The sequence below is a fragment of the Trichoderma atroviride genome, chromosome 1, assembly GCF_020647795.1.
Source record: "Trichoderma atroviride chromosome 1, complete sequence".
In the NCBI taxonomy this organism is placed as follows: domain Eukaryota; kingdom Fungi; phylum Ascomycota; class Sordariomycetes; order Hypocreales; family Hypocreaceae; genus Trichoderma; species Trichoderma atroviride.
In genome coordinates this window covers 7,025,964-7,045,778 of record NC_089400.1, presented here as the reverse complement: position 1 = coordinate 7,045,778, position 19,815 = coordinate 7,025,964, and the positions used below count along the sequence as shown (strand labels likewise).

General features: G+C 46.4%; 5 protein-coding genes across 6 annotated transcripts; all 5 read left to right on the top strand.

Annotated features, from left to right (window-relative positions):
* Window positions 1-1,440: 1,440 nt before the first annotated feature.
* On the top strand, window positions 1,441-3,963 carry TrAtP1_002556 (uncharacterized protein; the record flags this gene model as incomplete). Its single annotated transcript, XM_066111515.1, has 3 exons — window positions 1,441-2,691; window positions 2,746-2,887; window positions 2,943-3,963. 3 exons carry the CDS (start codon window positions 1,441-1,443, stop codon window positions 3,893-3,895), a joined length of 2,346 nt encoding a protein of 781 aa, XP_065967591.1. The 3' UTR covers window positions 3,896-3,963.
* Window positions 3,964-4,643: 680 nt separating this feature from the next.
* Window positions 4,644-6,367, top strand: TrAtP1_002555 (uncharacterized protein; the record flags this gene model as incomplete). The annotated part of the gene is made up of 2 exons (XM_066111514.1): window positions 4,644-5,156; window positions 5,279-6,367. 2 exons carry the CDS (start codon window positions 4,644-4,646, stop codon window positions 6,365-6,367), a joined length of 1,602 nt encoding a protein of 533 aa, XP_065967590.1.
* A 3,285-nt stretch (window positions 6,368-9,652) lies between these two features.
* Window positions 9,653-13,979, top strand: TrAtP1_002554 (uncharacterized protein). Of its 2 annotated transcripts, none has more exons than XM_066111512.1 (3): window positions 9,653-10,745; window positions 10,805-10,876; window positions 10,929-13,979. In XM_066111512.1, exons 1-3 carry the CDS (start codon window positions 9,770-9,772, stop codon window positions 13,901-13,903), a joined length of 4,023 nt encoding a protein of 1,340 aa, XP_065967588.1. In that variant the 5' UTR covers window positions 9,653-9,769; the 3' UTR covers window positions 13,904-13,979. The 2 variants fall into 2 exon arrangements, with proteins under 2 accessions (XP_065967588.1, XP_065967589.1); XM_066111513.1 differs by having other exon boundaries at window positions 10,801-10,876.
* A 766-nt stretch (window positions 13,980-14,745) lies between these two features.
* Window positions 14,746-16,059, top strand: TrAtP1_002553 (uncharacterized protein). The gene has a single exon (XM_014085311.2). It carries the CDS (start codon window positions 14,804-14,806, stop codon window positions 15,932-15,934), a length of 1,131 nt encoding a protein of 376 aa, XP_013940786.2. The 5' UTR covers window positions 14,746-14,803; the 3' UTR covers window positions 15,935-16,059.
* A 1,572-nt stretch (window positions 16,060-17,631) lies between these two features.
* On the top strand, window positions 17,632-19,288 carry TrAtP1_002552 (uncharacterized protein). Its single transcript, XM_066111511.1, has 2 exons — window positions 17,632-17,638; window positions 17,777-19,288. The coding sequence occupies exon 2, from the start codon at window positions 17,820-17,822 to the stop codon at window positions 19,152-19,154; it is 1,335 nt and encodes a 444-aa protein (XP_065967587.1). The 5' UTR covers window positions 17,632-17,638; window positions 17,777-17,819; the 3' UTR covers window positions 19,155-19,288.
* Window positions 19,289-19,815: the final 527 nt, after the last annotated feature.

Below are 19,815 nucleotides of genomic sequence, written 5' to 3'. Positions count from 1 at the left end.
AATTTGTGTGAAGATGAAAGTTGTCAAGTCATGCTTCGTTTTCCTTGGCCTCCACAGTTAACCATCCGGCGGCAAAAGCGAACTGGGGTTACAACCCCGCCGGGAATTTACACGAACTTGCATGGAGTAATGGAAAGCGGACCGCAAATGTCACTTTAGTCGGTAAATCCTTAAAAACCAGCATGAATAAACTCAGTAGGTATGTTGAAAAGGCCTTTGGAAATGCTCAAATGTATAGAAATTCTTATTGATCTTCAAATCGTCTGCATGTGTTTAGAGTGGATCAAACGGTTCAAATCTGAGAATCAGTCTTTCCCAATTTAACCTTGGCGCCTGGCTACTCAAGCGATAAGAATCAGGATGGTTACAATTTCATGTGACTAACTTTGTGGCAAGGCCATATTACTCTTTACAAGCCGTACCAATTTACCGTCGGCTTATCCAAAAAAATCGAACACGCTTCTCATTTGAAGAATGGCACTTTACTTTTACAGGCAATATCGCGACTTCACTGTAATCAAGTTTCCTGGCACGGGACAAGGTTCAATTTAGACTAGGTAGCATCGCAGTGCAGAAATACTCCGCAATGGTGGCTCACAGGGGACGAGTCTGCGGGGTTTGGTCACTAAAGAATCAGCACCAGTGATGGAGCTTGTAGTTGATGATGTGATGAAAGAAATCTTGTGTGTGGCTGCTCCAGCTTGCCCAGACATCTCCATATTGCCCAAGCTTTCTCTCTGCAGGTTCTTGACTTCTAATCCAGGCTGCTTCTCTCATCCTTCTAGTATGCCAACTCGTGGGAAACAGAGACATGCCCTGCTGTAACCGCTGCAAGCCCCAACCCCATTGCTCTTTGACTCTTCGAGACAAATGTCAGGCATGGCAGCTGCCAGTCCGGCTGGATCAAAACAAGGCACGGATAAGAAATGCGACATTTGCGATGCGACTTTTAGCAGGCAAGAACATCTTGCACGACATACGAGGAGCCATACTCGTGAGAGGCCCTTTAAGTGCCTCGTTTGTGGAAAAGGATTTGCTCGCCAGTAAGTCGCCTGCACACAGCTTACTCTGCCCTGTGTCTAAGCCTAGCGTTCAATGTTTATGAAGTTTTATAGGGATGTCTTGAATCGCCACCGCACGTCTCATGAACGGGACCGCGAAGAAGCAAATACTATCACACGTTCCAGGGCATGCAGGCAATGCGCCACAAGCCGAGCTCGCTGCTCCCGGAGTGATCCGTGTAGGCGATGCCTTCAGCGCAGTTTGACTTGCACCTTTCCTTCAACACGGAAATCCAAGGCTACAACAATCATCGACACGAGAGTGGAGATTGGTAATGAGCCACCATATTTGAGTCTGGATGCGGCTCACCAAACAGCCGAGGGACACACCGAGGAAGAGACCTCACTACTTGCGACTGGACCAGCGGTACCTGTAAACATGAACGACTATAATCCAGAAGGGGCAAATGGCAACAATTTGTCATCCAGAGCCAACGCTTGGAATCAACAGCCAGCCATGTTTGAGCTTTCTCAGGCTGCTGAGCCTATAGACCCCGGCGCCCAGCGAATCTACGAGTTCAGTTCCATCTCAGGCTTTAATGAGCAGGCCCTGGATCTTCTCTCTATGAACTGGATGTCTCCAGAACAATCTGGCTCTCTCGGATGGGATGGCCTTGTTGCTGTGCCTCCCTACGCTGAGAATGACAAGAATGATCTGTATCTGCCTTTTTTCTTCTCAAACGTGGAAGCTTTGCCTGATTCCAGCCGACAATGCATTTCGCGTACCAATGCACAGGCGCATGGTATTGATCGACATGATACCAGTCTCAACAGTACTAGCCATTCAACTTATTCTTCTAGCAAATCGGGCTTGGACGGAGTCAAATCGACGGCTGGGAGTTACTATGTAGACGGAGATGGCTCCCGTGCGCCCTTTGGCGGTCAAGCTGCTCGAAAATGGAGAGGAAGACGTATGGCTGGTGCCAACAATGCATCAACGCCAGGGAGCAACTCAACTAATTACACAGATGGCGAAGCAGATGGTCTATGGGAAGACGCCTCAGTGAGTGTGGAGAGTTATGAGAGCATGATACGACAACTGCATTTCGAATTAGGCAAACAAAATGTGATGATGGATGCCAGCGCGCTCCCGTCTCTAGAATGCATTGCTCACTGCGTTCAATCTTATTTTGCGAATTTCCATCCTACATTTCCTTTCATTCGGAAAGCGGCGTTCTTGGAACACTCAAGCAACGACTGGATACTTCTCCTTGCTGTTGCCGTTGTTGGATCTAAATACACCACCGATGATGATGAAGAGCGGCTATATGCACTCAGGGAAGAGTTTATAGCTGCTCTAGACAGCATGGCCATCAGCCGCTTGTGCTACGATCGACTAACGGAAGCTACAGTCTCTTCAACAGCATCCTTCGGAGAGGCAGAAAATGGCGGGTCAAGGCTTTCAGCCTTGCAAGCCGCTACTCTCTTCTTGATCTGCTCGTTGCATAGAGGAACAGCAGATATGACCAGGCGCGCTTGCCTGGAACGACATCACCTCGTTGGAGCCTGCAAAGAATTAAAGCTGCTATCTGGAGAATCTGAGGAAAGGCATCGCCATCACGATAGTGACAACGGCACCCAGAGCTGGTCAATGAACCAGTCTCACATCAGGGTTGGCTTGATGATATGGGTGAGACCTGAAAGGCTAGAGTTTTCTTCCCTTTCTCAGCTGACGCGCCTCTAGTTGCTTGACGCTGTGATTTCGTACGAGTTCAATACAGCTCCACTGATGCAATTAGCAGATGTAAAAGTCTCTCTGCCTTGCCAAGATCCCATCTGGGAATCTCCATTGATGGACAAGGTTGCCGCAGAGCAGGAATCATCCAGTATATTACACCGTAATTTCTACGACATTAAGAAGCTAACAACATCGGCTTATAGTCACCCTGATGGACGCGATTGAGATGTTGTATATTGAGAAGAGACTCCCAGAGAACCTGAGCGAATTCAGCAATATTCTCATAATCCATGGCATCTGGCGAAGGACGAAAGAGGTCATCATTCAGCATCAAACTCGGCTGGCGAGCTGGACTCCTAGTGCTGCAATGCAAATACGAGAAGCCCAGCAAAGCCCGTTGGCAGAAACCTGGCCACCGTCAAATCCAACGCTGTCAAAGTGGCGCAACAGCGCGTGTGACTGTCTCGATATATTACACTGGCGAGCTAACAGCAAAGCAGCCGCTGCCGGAGGATTGGAACACCCTACCATCATGTACTTGCACCTTTCTCGGCTTATTCTGCTTACGCCTGTAGCACAAATCCAAACTCTGGCTACTAATTCCAGCAATGAAAACGCTTCAAACGTCGCCCTCAATCGGAGATATACAGATGCAAGCAACTGTGTGCTTAAATGGGCCATAAATGACTCCTTCAAAGCCAGGCTGGCCATTATTCACGCTGGTTCTTTATTTTGGCATATACGGCGGTATTCAAGGAGAAGCTTTTTAGAGCCCTTTGCAATATACACGGCCACGCTCGTCATCTGGGCATATAGTATCTCGGTGCAGTTTGCTAAACAGCAGGAAGAGCTTCAAGCTGGTCCCTTGACCGAAAGCCAGCAGCCAACGACCTCCGCAGACGAGGAATTATACTCGGAGCTCAATATTATCTACATTGATCGACCGTGTGACGATGAGATAGTGCAGCTGTACCTTCGCCATGGTGATAAGATGTCTGCGCATATGGCAAGAGTTGGTATCATTACGACCTCTGCTCCAAGCAGGATTCTCCGAGAAGGCATGCGGCTTCTTGAAGATGGCACATGGGGAGTAGACGGAGTTTATATGGAGGTGCTGACCGCCCTGGTTCAAGCAATGGAGCAGAGGTCGACGTGAATATCGTCGACTGAGCTGGTGCACAATTACTTCAATAAAATGATCAAGTGAATGTTAGGTACTACGACAAAGCAATGATATGCACACCAGAGCTTCTCATACAGATGAAATGGAACTAAATAATCTCTTTATAAAGTGATGATGATAGGGTATGTATGATATCCCTGACTTCCTACGCATATACTGATATCCAACAGCTACTGTACATGTACTCCGCTTTACACCTAATAACGACATGCCAAGGGTAGACGGACGATTAAGCCTTGATCTATGCCCAACGTTCACCGGACCCGCCCCCATCGCAGTTTGGCTTGCCATCCCCGGATTTTCGGGGTTCCCCACCGCGATGTCGCCAATTAGCCAATCCTAATTGAAGCGAAAGCCCCCCCTAGGCCATCGAAGGATGCCGTTTTGGGTGGGAGGGAGTTTGCCCATCTAATGATCATTTGCAACAAGGTTCAATGAATCGCGGGGACCCCAGACTATGGGATGTTACTTACGGCAATTGCCCCATCGCATGATATTCTCCGCCCATGTTCGCAACTAACTCGTTGTATTCAGCTCTTATTCTATCCTCCAACCTTAATAAATGTGGGGAGGCCTGGAAGGATCCAGGTTTAACATTAATTGCGGGTGTTTAAATGGACATTCAGAGCTGCTTACAGAAACGTATATCTGAACCCATTCGGCTATCATCATCCACTTTCATCCTCACTCCACTTTAATTCTCAAACTTTCGAGTACAAACATGGCGAATGACGATGAAAAGGTTGAAGCCGTCGCCTTGGAGCACCAAAGCTTCGATGCTGTCAAAGACACAGAGCTGGCAAGGCAAGCAGCCGAAGCCGATCACAGTCTTGGCTTCCTGCAAGCCGTCCGCAAGTATCCCAAAGCTGTCATGTGGTCGGTTCTGCTATCAACATCCGTCATCATGGAAGGCTACGACATTGTTCTCATCAACTCCTTCTTTGCGCAGCCGTCCTTCCGACAACGATACGGCGAGTTCGACTCCGGGTCTAACGCCTACCAGATCTCGGCATCGTGGCAGAACGGCTTGAGTAACGCGGTTAGCATTGGCACAATCATTGGAGCCTTTGCAAACGGATACTTTACGCACAAGTTTGGCTATCGAAAGGTGCTCTTGGCGTCGCTACTTCTCGTTGTCGGCTTTGTGTTTATCCCCTTCTTCGCTCCCAACCTTGGCGTTTTGTTGGCTGGAGAGCTGCTCTGCGGCATCCCTTGGGGGGTTTTTGCATCCATGGTACGTGAATAAGTCTTTGCCAAATTTACACTATTCCTAGGCTTGGCAACTTTCTTTAACTGCTCCTATGTACCACATTGTTAATTGGGGGGGTTCATTCACTAACGCATCCATTAATATAGGCCCCTGCGTATGCCTCAGAAATCTGCCCAATGGCTCTTCGTGGTTATTTAGCTGTTTATGTCAACCTCTGCTGGGCTTTCGGTCAGCTAATCTCGGCTGGTGTCCAATCTGGATTCGAGAACAATACTACAGAATGGTCTTATAGAATCCCCTTTGCCATTCAATGGGCCTGGCCTATCCCTCTATTCTTTATTCTCTGGTTTGCCCCAGAATCGCCATGGTTCTATGTCCGCCAAGACCTTTTAAGCGATGCAGAAAAGACCATCGTTCGCCTCGGTGCAGATAGAGATACGGCTAAGCAGACTTTGGCCATGATGGTCCACACGAACGAGCTGGAAGAGTCTATCGATAAGGGAACTTCATATTGGGATTGCTTCAGTGGCATTGATCGCTATCGTACTGAGATTGCGTGCATGGCTTTTGCTGCTCAGCCGTTTTGCGGGTCTGCTATGGGAGGGACACCCACATACTTCTTTGTCCAGGCTGGATTGCCTACTTCAATCTCATTCCAGATGTCAGTCGGCGGATTGGGGCTCGCATCTGTGGGAACAATCATCTCCTGGTTTCTGATGCATCGCCTCGGAAGGCGTACCATGTATCTTTGGGGCTTGGGCATCCTGACTACGATACTGCTCGTCGTCGGCTTCATCAGTGTTGGAGCTGCAAACTCGGCCGGTGGCAACTATGCTCAGGCGAGTATGGTCTTGCTTTGGCAGTTTGTTTATTATGTGACTGTCGGCCCCATATGTTACGCCATTATCAGCGAAGTATCTTCGACTCGTCTGCGAAATAAAAGCGTCTGTCTTAGCCGGATCGTTTATTACATCGCCCAGATCATATGCAACGTTGTTAACCCTTATATGCTGAACCCCACAGCGGGCAACTGGCGCGGAAAGACTGGCTTTTTCTGGGGTTTCTGGGCCTTTGTCTTTTTCGTTTGGACCTGGTTCAGACTGCCTGAGACCAAAGACAAGACTTTTGAAGAATTGGATATTCTTTTTGCGTCTGGAGTGAAAGCTAGGGAGTTTGCGAGTTACAAAGTGGATGCTTATGTGGACAGGGGCAAGAACTTGACTAAAGATATCTGATTGCTGAACACTGCGTTCAATATTTTTCTGACTGATTCCTCTTGTACTCAAGAACTCCATGAATGGACAGTTTCAATGTTCCAGGGTATGAAAGTTTTTGGCCCAGGCGTTGATTGGGTAATAAAGAGTTGTTATGGACCGTAGTTGTACCAATAAGATGCATCGAGAACTGAGTGAGTGATTGGCTCTCTCTGTCCGGACCCGCAAAGTAGACATTTCTGCAGTATATAAGCGTGAAGATTAACCCCTCCAGAGATTTTAAAACCGTCTTCTCTTTTTATTTCCAAGTACAGATTTTGGTACAGTGCGTGAAAACATGAGTGACAGTCATGACAATGGAAATGATTTGAATGACCAACATGGGGAAGAAATACTCCGTCGAAATGTTGTATCTCTCAAGGATGGGGATAAAGTGAATTATTTGTTTGTGACATATTTGCGCAGTCAGGTGGAAGACGAGACTGAATTTCATCGCCTTTTGCGAAATTCAATTGAACGTTGTATTCCTTGGAGCCGAGACAATAAACAGGCCACCGTTGGCATCTTTGGCTGTAAACAAGTCGTTGCGGATGGAGTGTGTTACCGTGTCGTAATTCAGTTTTCCATGAGAATGAATGGGCGCCGTGCTCAGAAAGCATTCACTGTTTACATTGACGAAAGAATGCAAGTAGCTGATACTTCGTCTGTTTCTATTCGTCGGAAGGCGCCGAAGGTGAACCCAGGCTTGTGGCTAGAGGAGGTTCAGAATTATCTTGCAAAGAGTGGCGATGCCTTTGGCGCTTGGATTCATCCTCTTCCGAGTTCTCGCAGGAGACTGACCAAACCGCGGGGTACCAAGTCAAAGAGGCTGGCTAAGCGGAAATCTCGTGGTGGTGTTGTTGTTGAGTAGGAACTGCGCACTCGACACTTTGCATAATCCTGCTGTCAAGCTTTGGGTAGTAGGTCTTAGAGAGTACGTAGATAGTCTATAGTTAGGCAGAGAATAGATAAAGATGTTGTATGTGGGCATTCTAAGTTCTTGATTCCTGGGGCTTGTTAAGGCAAACTCCAATGGTTTCGTAGCTCCTCTCAGGTAAGTGGTAAGTGGTTATAGGCATCTTACAGCGCTCTTGGTACGATGCAGCCTAAAATCACGGGCGCAATGAGCTCTGATGTTAGATATCACTCGTTAACATAAGCAATACCTTGATCAAACTTTCTACAATTCAGCTTCAATAGACATCAATAAACATGCCTAAACGAGCAATAAATCAGCTTAAGCAGGTAAGCAAAAAATTGCCTCCAGTTAGTAGTGATCCAGATCCAGATCCCAAGCCAATGCAAAACTCGCAATTCTCCCGTTTCAGGCAACTCCCCACGGAAACAAGGCTTCGAATCTGGCGAGATAAACCCCTCCAGAAGATTAAGAAACTTCTTGTCTTTTTAATTTTCAGTAGAGATCGTAGTATAGAAGGTGGAAATATGTCTTATGGTAAATAGGCGAGATATCTCCCTTGGGCTCCTCTTCACGCTAAAATGCATCATCATGCTCCTCCTGCTCTTGCTTATAATCACGAGTTTAATGTTTAGACTTGGAACGCTTTTGGTAAGATGCTGGAGTGGAAACGAGACTTTCGGGGAGCAAACGCCTGAAAGTTCTGGCTACTATTGTTGGGCCTCTGCAGTGTGGCAAGAGCCACTGGTACTGCCCAGGAACCGAATACATAGGTAGGTATAATTACTCTACCTATACATGTACCTTTCCCGAGAATAGTGGGCGGCTGTAGAGAGTGCACACATGCCTACTCTCTCGTTCATGTCATTTTCCTTCGCTTCTCGCTTCATTTTCTTTAATCCATGCATATTAGGAATCATCAAACTCAGTTTTCCACATGAGTGCAACAGTATCACAACTGCATACCAAAATCCGTGGCTTAGTACACTTTTTGCAATCATCTGGTTTCCCGTACATTTATAGCGACCCATGCCCGCTGTAGTACCCCCGTGTCCACTGCAAGGACCTAATCGAAATGGCTAGACGAGCGAAGAGATGTGTTGGCAGGCATAGCTGTATTTCTGAACCTATGCGAAACTCCCTTCGCGATGCACTTATCGGCACACCTAGTTTATTTCGAGGTAAAATAGTAGACCTTTTGCATGAAGGTTTTACAGGGAAATGTTCAAAAAGATCAATTTTGCTATTGAGAGAAGCGGACACTCAGAATGGTACATCGGTGGTAGTAAGCATCTACACACTTGTCCCCAGCGAGCGAACGGCTCCTCCATTCGCGCCGTCTAACTTACAAACAATCGGCGAACGTTGCTTGAAAAAGACAATATACACACCTGTGAGGAAAATTTAACCCTACCACTTCAATGGCTACCTCCAAGACGACTGTCGACATTCGTTATTGCAAACAAAGGGTATAAAATAAAGGCTATAGAGGGATGCCAATAATTTATATCATGCTAATATATCCACTTTCATGGAGTTTCTATATGTTGAGGGCTGCTGGAGGGACATCCGTTTTGTACTTAGTAACTATTGGCAGACAAGCTGCGCAATATACGGATGTTGATACGACTGATCGATGTACCGAAAGGCTCGGCGTTCCTGCCAGTAATCAAGCACTGATGAACAATCTGAACAACACGTGTACCTATTGCCATCCATCCCTCCTCTACTCTCGCTAGTTATCCTTTATCCAGCGTAAGGTAGGCGTAGCCTGCATGTCAGGCTGCAATACCGCTCCCTGCCCCTCTTATCACGAAGGATTTTGGCCAGTCAGCGCCTGAAACGTATCCTCGGAGAGCTTTTGTTGCAGCCCAGTCAGAGACCAGGTCATTATTGTCGGCTTCAGCCTCCTTGTGACGCAATTTCTCAGCTGGCTGCAGCACAGCCTCTCATCTTAATGCAAGTGAGCGGCGTAGGAAGTGGGTGGGCTCTCCTGCAACACCTTGAAGTGGAAATAGCAACTACGAAAAACAACACCCAAGCCGGCTGTGAATTCTGTAGCTTCTGCAAAAGACGTATAAGTAATCTTCGTATCAATACTTCAAAGACGTATTTAATATTAAAATTCGCATTTTGGGAGACAGGCGGGGGGGGGGGGGGAGGGGGGTACCTACTGACGTTCTCAGTTCCCTCCAATGATTGGCAAACAGGCGATTGTAAATGCCCCAGTGCTGGAGCATCCAATTACGGCTGCACACGTACATGGTGGCGCCATCCAGGAAGACCTGAACTACATGTATCTTTGCTTTTTTCTAGGCTGAAATCAATGTTAGGCAGCAACTCTCAGCGTCGCCGTATTTATTCATTCTCTTCACCTGACAAAGCTCTGGTCATTGCATTTACAGTTTTCTCCTAACTGCTAGACAGCTTTACTTCTACATACAGTTCTATACGACATAGCATCAATCATGCAGCCCTCTCCTTATTCAAATGATGAATATACTATTGGATGGATCTCTGCATTAAATGAAGAGTTTGTAATCGCTATGGCCATGTTGGACGAGGAGCATGGAAGACCTCAGTCGACGCCTCGAGATGACACCAACGCATATCACCTGGGCAGAATAGGTGCTCATAACATTACCATGGCTTGCTTGTCTGGGGGGCAAATGGGGACAGGCCCTGCTGCTATTGTGGCAGAAAACATGCGTCGCACGTTCAAGAATATAAGGTTCGCCCTCCTCGTTGGTATTGGAGGCGGCGTCCCAAACGGGAAAAAAGATATTCGTTTGGGTGATATCGTGGTTAGCTATCCGAATGGGACATACACTGGGGTTGTGCAGTACGACTACGGCAAGCTGAACGGCAATGGCGTCATTGAGAGGAAAGATTGGTTTTGTGCGCCACCTCCCAAAGTTCTGGCTGCCGTCGATCTTTTGAGGGCATATCATACGCGGCCTAAGAATCCACGCAACAATATGCCGGGCATTCTCGACGAGTTGGGTGAGCTGTACACATATCCAGAGGAGCATTTGACACCCGATCTGCTGTTTCGAGCAGACTATGATCATGATCCTGGAGCTGAAACGTGTGATTCCTGCGATAAAGGGGCACTTGTCCAGCGAAAAGCTCGCAACTCCGCATCGAACCCACACGTCCATTATGGTATCATAGCTTCTGGAAGTATGGTTGTTAGAAATGGCACTGAGAGGGACAAAATCGACCAGCGTTATGCCAACAAGATATTTTGCTTTGACATGGAGGCGGCCGGATTAATGAACAACTTCCCATGCCTTATTATACGAGGCATCAGCGACTACTCTGACTCTCATAAAAACGATGAATGGCGAAAGCGTGCAACTGCAGTAGCATCGGCGTATGCCAAAGAACTGCTCTCATTGATCGAACCGTCCGATGTTGAAGTCTTGCCTCCGATAGCTGCCGGTAAGTCCCTCCCAGTGAAATTCCACATCATTTGAAATTGATCTAACTGCTATAGGTAGTCGCCCAGAGTATAGCAAGAATAGGTGAGAGTACAGCTGAAAATACGAGATTATTGAGAAACGCAGAAAACGGTGGGTATAGCTGTCTCCGTACGCTGAATTCGTCTTTCTAACAATTTTCCAGAGGCACGACAAAGAGAGTTGAAAGATCTACAAATGGAGTGTGAAAAATGGCTGAAAGCACCGAATGTTCGGCAGATCCAACAGGATCGAATCGAAGCAAGACATCCTGGGACCTGCGATTGGATATGGTCAAACACAACTTTCACAAATTGGAAAGCTCTAACTCCGACATCACCTTTCGATGGATTGTTGTGTGTCAGCGGCCCTCCAGGCTGTGGAAAAAGTGTTCTGGCTTCTTCTATTGTTGATCACATGTGGAACAACAGCGCGAATGCCCTATTCTTTGCCTTCACCGGCATGTATGCCAGTCACTTGAAATTGGATAGCTTGGTTCGTTCGCTTCTATCGCAGCTTTTACAAGAATGTACCGGAGAACAAGGTATCCGAATTCTTCAAGACTTTATGTTGAAAGGTCAACCTACAATCTCCGACCTATGGAGAGCTTTCAGCATGATAGCTGATACATTCATCGCTGAGCCAATTTATTGCGTTATCGATGGCGTGGATGAGAGCGAAGATCTTGTTCATGAATTGGTACAAAAACTTTTTGGTTTCCTCCAATCGCATTCTAATTTTCGTTTCATTGTCCTTGGCCGATCCCACGCATTTCACGCAACCGATTATGTCAGGCACACAATTCAGATCGATTCTACTTTAACAAAAGAAGACGTTGATACAGTGATTGAAGCTGAAATAACACAATCTGATGTTTTTATTACACCAGATTTGCGAACTGAGGTCCGCAGAACTCTCACGGATCAGTGCGAGGGAAACCTTCTCTGGATCAAGCTTATGGTTGAACATCTAAATAAGTCCGTTGGAGTAGCTGACGCATTCAAAAGACTGCGTGGCTTACCAAGAGACCTTCAAACAGCTTATGAAACTTTACTCTGTGGACTTGTCGGCAGACTGGAGCGCTCTGAGTTAAACCTGGCTCGAAAGGTTTTTGCATTTATAATTGTTTCTCAATGTCCGCTGAGTCTCGACGAACTGCAATATTTACTCGCCGCAGATGCCATGTCCGAACCCACATGCGGAGAAAAGTCTATTGAGGACCATCTCGCTCCACAGCCGGATCTCAAAATCTTGGATGTCTGTGGTGGTCTCGTCAACTTCATAGGTGATCACCTGCGGCTAGTTCACTTTTCTGTGATGGAGTTTTTGATCAGACCCAAGAGCCAATGGTCGCATAGCCGGAGAAGCCGCAAGATACAACAATTCCGGGTTCCTTTAAAGCAGGCCCATGGTTGGATTGCGGCTGCTTCCATAACATATCTTGAAACATGTTATTACAGTTATCAGACACACGATTGGACCAAATCTCCTCAGCTCGTTAAACACAATCAACTCCTAGGCTATTCCTCGAAATACTCGGCTACCCATATTACTCAATCTGACATCAAGCCCGGCGTTATCGCAGCAAAGATCGATAAATTTCTGAAATCCGACCGATGTGTGCCTTGGATAGAGCATTTCATTATGATAATGATTGACGACGAGTCTCTGGATTCTCAGCCTATGGAGTTTGAAAAGCTTTCGTCTTGGTTGGGCAAAGCGGGACACTCGTTGGGGCTTCTACAGCGGGTCCAGACGTGCCTGAACCGTGAAATTGATAGACGGTCACAGCAGTACGGACAAGATGATTCGCGTACTGAACGAATTCGTTTATTCCTCGATGTTGTTCAAAATGGATTTTCATCCACTGGCCTTCAAGCTGTGGATCCTTCTTCAGTTGGAAGCGTCGGAGCACCAACCGACATCTCGTCAATACTACAATTACTTCGACACGAGACTCCTCTATCTCTTGAATTAAAAGCTAATTTGCTTCTGAAGCTGCAACTTCATCTTCAGAAAGTCAAACAATTGACTGACCCTTTGCAAATCATGTTCCGCATTCTGCTGGAGAAGGCTTCGGGTCTGCCTATCTATGCACTCCTAATCGTTGGCAAATTCTATTTGGACATTGAGAAATTTGAAGAGTCTCTCGAGATTTACTTTAAGGCTCTTGATAAGTTAGAGGAAAGCGAAGTGCCCTTGAAGTATTTTAACATTTACAGGATTGGCGATGTCTATAAAGAGCTCAAGCAATATGATAAATCAATGGAGTACTATGCAAGGGCACTTGCAGGACGGGAGAAAATACTCGGACCGGAACATAAAGATACACTATCCACTTTACACAACATTAGCTATGTCTATTCTAAGCTTGGCCAACACGCTAAAGCAATGGAGTACGATGTAAGAGCACTTGCAGGGCGGGAGAAAATACTAGGGCCTAAACATAAAGATACGCTATCCACTTTACACGACATTGGATGCGACTATGTTAACCTTAAGCAATATGATAAAGCAATGGAGTACTATGCAAGGGCACTTGCAGGACGGGAGAAAATACTTGGACCAGAACATAAAGATACACTATCCACTTTACACAACATTAGCTATGCCTATTCTGAGCTTGGCCAACACGCTAAAGCAATAGAGTATGATATAAGGGCACTTGCAGGGCGGGAGAAAATACTAGGGCCTAAACATAAAGATACGCTATCCACTTTACACGACATTGGATGCGACTATGTTGACCTTAAGCAATATGATAAAGCAATGGAGTACTATGCAAGGGCACTTGCAGGACGGGAGAAAATACTTGGACCGGAACATGAAGATACACTATTAACTATTAATGCAATTAACTTGATCTGGGATGATCTTAGACAACACGACGAAGCATTAGAATACTTTTCAATATTTACAGGAGAGGAGGACGAGATAGTCGGGCCTGAATATGAAGACACACTACCGACTATTAATAACATTCACAACTCCCACGATAGTCTCGAGCAATACGACATACCCTCAGATGATCTCGTACAAACACTATCAGGACAGGAGAAGGAGGTATCAAAACCAGAGCGTAGAAATACTAAAGTGATACAAAGGTTGCTGGGTGTTATTTGTTGCAACTTCCAACGATAGATAGTCGGCATTGAAATAAGCTGGATCTGATAGCACGGCAATTTCTTTACTTTCCTAAAGATCAAGTAACTGTTGTACATGTTCTGTGGTGCGCAAGGGGCTTTTGCTATTCCAACACAACACCAGAATTAATATCATGGGTTGTGAAGTCAATTGTACCTCGGCGTGATTTGCATGAATCGGCTTTCCGCTTCTTGATCCCTTTCTTGAGCAAGTTCGTAGCCGCGTCTCGTTATAATGGGACCAATATATAAAACATGGATTGAAATGACTTTAATATTGAAGTTCTGCGGCCAAGAGCTATTGCAACTACGCAGCAGCAATCCAACAGAAAAGGTTTAATCAGCCTCATCTAATACTTTCAGCCACGAAGATGATAGTTCTTAAACATTCCCAGAGTTGGTATGAATCGAGAAGGCAAGTTTACATTCCTGGTTTTATTGAGCATGACAGTTATTAGAGTAAATAACGACATGTGCTAAAATGCGATTTGAATCTGTAGATGTTATAATGCGGCCGCACAACCTGGGCAGAGGCTGAGTGTGAAATGTTACAACGTTCAGAAATAGTTCTTGTCATTCCGTCAGAATATAACGGTGTTGGTGCGACGCTTCGCTAGTGTATGAGTACGTACGCAGCTTTGTCCAGAATCTTCTACCCATTGGAGTCCTGATTTAACAAAAGAGAGACGCCAATTTCGCCTTTCAGACTTGCAGAGCAAATACTAAAGCTCTTAGAAGCTTGATGCAATTCCGGTGGAGTCAATCTGCCTGCTACTGCCAAAATCACGTGCGCCATAAGCGTTGAATATAGTTTCCTTTATTCACTTGTTAATAGCAGCAGTTCCTTTGTTCCATTCTCTGCAACTCCATCTACAAGTTAACTCAATACCTAGTAAATATGCCTGGACGAGCAATAAAGCAGTTCAAGCGGGTAAGCAAAAAACTGCCTCCAGTTGGCGATCCAAATCCCAAACCAACGCAAAACTTGCAATTCTCCCGCTTCAGAGAGCTCCCCGCGGAAACAAGACTCCTAATCTGGCGCGCGGCTCTTCTCCAAGCCCCCGTCGATCGCACAATTCACGTCGAGGTGCATACCCAGATACAATCAACTGCTCATGCCTGTTTCACCAGCAACGGCGTCTTTTGTGGCCAACACGGCAGCTGCCTGGCATTCAGAGAGGGACTTCCACACTGGTCAACCTACTGCATGTCCGATGGCTATTTCGCATCCACCGACTTGGTCTCTGGTCCCGAGAACTCAGAATCTTCCTCGGCAATGGCCAGTCTCAGCCTTGCCTGCCGAGAATCCCGCATGGCAGTCCTTGGGCTGTACCCCAAAGCACTCCGAGTCTATCAAGGCCCTTGGCATCCAGGCGCCAAAAGTCGTCTCGTCCGCTGCCGCCCAGAGACGGATATGCTGGTCATCTATGCGGTGCCAGATATGAGCCTGAGTCACACGCATTATCCGTCACTGCTTAGCGAAGAGAGTTGGCATATCCTAAATGAATCCAAGATGAAAAGATTCCCCTACAACAGGAAACAGTTTGCCGTGTTCAAAGAAATGGTGTCTTGCTTCCAGCACGTAGCCATTTTCTCTCGCCTTTGTGGCGGCGGCGAGACGTTTCCGCGAGAACCGCAGAGCTGGCAAGGCTCGGGTGACTCGGGAGACTGGTATGAGAGCTTTGGGAATGCAGTTCCTGGAATTGACCTCTTCGGGAGCAACGACATGAAGGTACTGCTTCTGTTCTTCACATCGTTGAAGCACCTCTATTTCTGGCTTGATCCAGTCTGCTATGCCAATGCCTGGGACGATGCGATTCGGGTCAGCAATGCCAAGGACCTGAAGAAGGACGAAGAGCCTGACGTGGAACACCTCCAGGACAAGGCCGAGCATTTCATCGCCATGTACAATGAGCGCGTGCAAGTCGAGAACAACCACCGCCCTGTGGCCGACGACACGCACTGGATATCGCAGCTAAAGCCGCTTGAACGAGTCGGATGCCTTTGTCCCGCTTCTTGGCTACGATGACGAGATTGAGGCCTCCCGCTGCCCAAGTGTTACTTGTAATTCAGTACTACTGACGTGTTAGAAAATCATTGGTTAAACGATCAAAAGGACTGGATACACCATGTGCAATCAATTCATTAATAACCGTGCGCCAACGATCTTATCAGAATAGCCAAGCCTCAACTGCTGCGCAGCCTTATGCTCAATCCCTGCCAAAGGGCAAATGTTATAGGGATACAAGTAGACTTCCCGGCCATGGCTGTGATCAATCCAAACATGCTCTTTATACCGCATTTCCGAACCTTCCTGGTCGCGTACCCAGTTATGCTTTCCGACTACTGCCACTGCCACTACTTCTGCTCTGCTGCTGTGATTGCTGGTGGCGTTGTCGTTGCTCCAATCGCTCTCGCTGCTCCCGCTTTTCGACTAGGGCTTTAATGTATGCCAATCCCAACTCCCTAGCTTCCTTTGAGATCGTCCCAGATGAGGAATGCATTTGACGGAAGTCATCGTACATCCTCCGCAATGTAGCTTCATCATATCTTAAGAACCTGTTCTTTAACCGCAAAACGATGTTCATATCGGCAGGCCTTTCATCCGACATAATTTCGAGTGATGATAGCGACAAGTGCTTGAGAATTATTTGGAGATTTTATATCGTCTGTACGGAGCGTTACAGAAGGGTTCAGGAAGTGTGGTGTAGTGGGAATGTGCCTTAGAAGAGATACGGATCTGGGCATCAAGTTATTTAAGACGCTCGCAGCTTTGTGGCTTGGCTACAAGGCTCGCAAGGCTGGCATCCAAGGCTATATTCTAAACAACGAATACATGTACATGTTGCTAAATACATATACAGTGGGCTGTACTGTCTACCCCCGCTTAGCTTAAGTAAATAACTTAATTTAAAAATCTTCATTTATTATATAATTATTAATTATATATAGAGCATGGACGGTCGGGTTACCCATGGGGTGTTAGAGTGAGGCGCAATTAATTTCAAGCCGTCTCTTTACTTGTACACGATCTGTAGTATTGGCGGCTCGAAATTACTTGCGCCCCACTGTCATGAATCCCACGCTGACGTGGTTCCAATCAAGCAACTCGTGCCTCAAGATTAAAGCTTGCCTTTCAATCTGCCTTGTCGTAGCTCGCCAACTGGCATCATCTTCGAGTAAGATTTCTCCTGTTCGTCTACTTCGTGAAAACGCTCCATTCGTTCCCATTTCCCGAGGCTTGCTTATTTGAAATGACACATGCTGGCTAGCAAATAAAAAGAAGGTCGTAGCTAATCGCATTTCAGAGATTAGTGGTGATGCATCAGGGTGAGCTTTAGAGGGACATACGACACTTTGGAAGATGAGTGCAGAAGAAGAAAGCAACTGTTCGTGCAGAAACGCTGATGGCGGCTCAGCCTAGGTAACGCCTGGATGTCCCCTTGTGCACTGCCACCTCTGCTATATTGGAATGGAGTTGGAGGGCAGCAATCTGTAGTGTAACACTGATCCTAGTAGAAGTTAATTAGGTGCCGAAAGCCCCCGCTGATAGGAAAAAGGCCATAGAAAGTTGGCCTCTGTTGGATAATAAGTAGGACACTTGTTTTCACCCAATACACGTCTTTCTTGAAATTTTGAGTCTCCCCTGTGAAAATAGTACCGTTCGAATCGCTCTCTGATGGTTTAGGGCGAATCTGGTCTCTATATTCACTTGAGCCTACGCATTCTTAATGTAAGTGTTTCCCTACGTATATGCAGCCGCTTGCATTGGCTGGTAGGCAGATAGTCCGGCAGGCCTATCGCTCCAGTTCATTACCTATCATGTAAACTCCAGTCCTTTGCAGCCAGTAAAGTTTGACACTTTCATCAGTGCGATTGTGCGGTCATGACAATTCACCACACTTACATTGCACATGCAGGCTGTTCAACCGGCTATATTTTCTTCGGCCATTCAATTCGCTGTGTCTACAAACGCTGCAATGTCGTTTTATCGCCCGTTGTACTCAACTACTGGAGGAGATACTTTCCGTCTTTGCTCTTTGTATCCAGGACACTTCGATGATCCTATTCAATGTTATATCGAACCTTTCAATCTTCACCCTCCGCCGAAATTCGAGGCCTTGTCCTATACTTGGGGAGACCCTACGGATCGTCTTCCCATAATCGCCAACGGCGAGACAATGCTCGTCACTAAAAACCTTGCAACATCATTGACATATTTGAGAAATTGCTCAAACGCTAGAGTTCTGTGGATTGATGCAATTTGTATTAATCAAAACGATCTCGGCGAACGTAGCAAACAGGTCATGCTAATGGGAAAGATATACGATGTTGCAACGCGGGTTATTTCATGGCTAGGAATTCGCGATCCGCTGTTTGACCCCTTCATCGAAATGCACCACGCTACTTCACTGTTCCAGCACATCAGATTTCTCAAGACACACCCACCGTTTCAAGCATACCTTGAGAGCAACAACAGCCCTGGAACGCCATATTCCGGTTTTGAAAAACATAAAAACAAATTCAACAACGGCCTTTACTCTCTTCAGCTCCTCATAGGCGAAAGGGAAAGGGAAAAGCCAGCATATTGGCAACGCGCTTGGATTATTCAAGAAGTTATTGCTGCGAAAAGACTGATTCTGCAGTCGGGATCATATATTATTTCTGAAGATGATATCGACTTGGTCACGGAATTTATCAGCTCTCCGAGAGTGAGTTTGCTGATGGATGGGAGATACGAAGAACGAAAGTCCAAAGCCTTTTTCCGGTCCAACACGTTTGTGCCTATATCGATCTATCGGAGTCTTCTTCACGAGAATCAAGCTGATGCAGGCAATGGGGCGGCTAGAATGCGTGGGCCACTGCAACTCCTTAGCCTTTTAAAGCATAACAGATCTCGACTCTGCTCAGATGGGAGAGACAAAGTATACTCTATCCTAGGTGTCTCTGGGTCCGTGACCTCTGGACTCTCCGTCGATTATAACAAATCTATTTCAGAAGTATACACTGAGACTGTGCAAGCTATGATTCAATCATCCTCTACTCTTGAGGTATTATGCTCCGCAAACTTGGCAGAGACTTCTGAGTTGCCTGGCTTACCATCCTGGGTACCAAATTGGGATAAATATAAAAGCCCAGACTCATGCGAACGTCCGATTTCCTACAATCATCAACAGGCCACCGGTAATGTACCCGCAAAATTCAGTTTCGAGACAGAGGGAAAGGTCAAAATCCTATCAGCAAGGTGATTCTCCTTTGGGTCCATTTTAGGTTTCAAAGACCCCTTTGTCAGGCTCGATATAAACGAAAAAGACGACTCCTTATCCCGTTTCCTCCATTATGAAAGCCTCCGACTTCAGTTATCACAAGCTTACAAAGACATGGTAACGATTCTACACCCAAAGGCATTATCAACCAACTTATTCCACCATACATGCTCTTTGGGGCTTTTACGCTGCGATATGGACGACTCTTTTCAATGCCTTACGGATTTCCTAGAAGCCAGCGTCAACGACTCCGACGAGGAATGCAAGCCAATTGATTTTTCAGGAAGTCGATTTCGACTGAAGTTGATGCTTTCTAGTATCAACAATCAGTGTATGTTTGCCTTTCAGCAACACCCGTTAAAGGAGTCTAAAGTCTTCAATAATGGGGCAATAGGCATTGCGCCGCCTGGAGTCATACAAAAGGGAGATTTGGTTTGCCTTGTCTTCGGTTGCAATGTGCCTCTTATTCTGCGGCCAGTTGGGTATCGATATCAAGTGGTGTGCTATGCCTATATTGATGATATCATGGATGGTATTGCTATAAGCTACCTTGAGGATGGATTCTTTCAAGAGACAGTGTTTAACCTTGAGTGAATAACCGTGGCTATTACCATACTACAATGGTATAACTAAAAACTAGAGC

What these genes read in the sequence shown, in the direction of transcription:
- TrAtP1_002554 (XM_066111512.1), top strand. Translation starts at nt 9,770, where the DNA reads ATGCAGCCCTCTCCTTATTCAAATGATGAATATACTATTGGATGGATC. An exon ending in CTTGCCTCCGATAGCTGCCG is followed by an intron (nt 10,746 to 10,804) that starts GTAAGTCCCTCC and finishes TGCTATAGGTAG; the next exon opens with TCGCCCAGAGTATAGCAAGA. An exon ending in ATTGAGAAACGCAGAAAACG is followed by an intron (nt 10,877 to 10,928) that starts GTGGGTATAGCT and finishes ACAATTTTCCAG; the next exon opens with AGGCACGACAAAGAGAGTTG.
- TrAtP1_002553 (XM_014085311.2), top strand. Translation starts at nt 14,804, where the DNA reads ATGCCTGGACGAGCAATAAAGCAGTTCAAGCGGGTAAGCAAAAAACTG.
- TrAtP1_002552 (XM_066111511.1), top strand. Translation starts at nt 17,820, where the DNA reads ATGCAGGCTGTTCAACCGGCTATATTTTCTTCGGCCATTCAATTCGCT.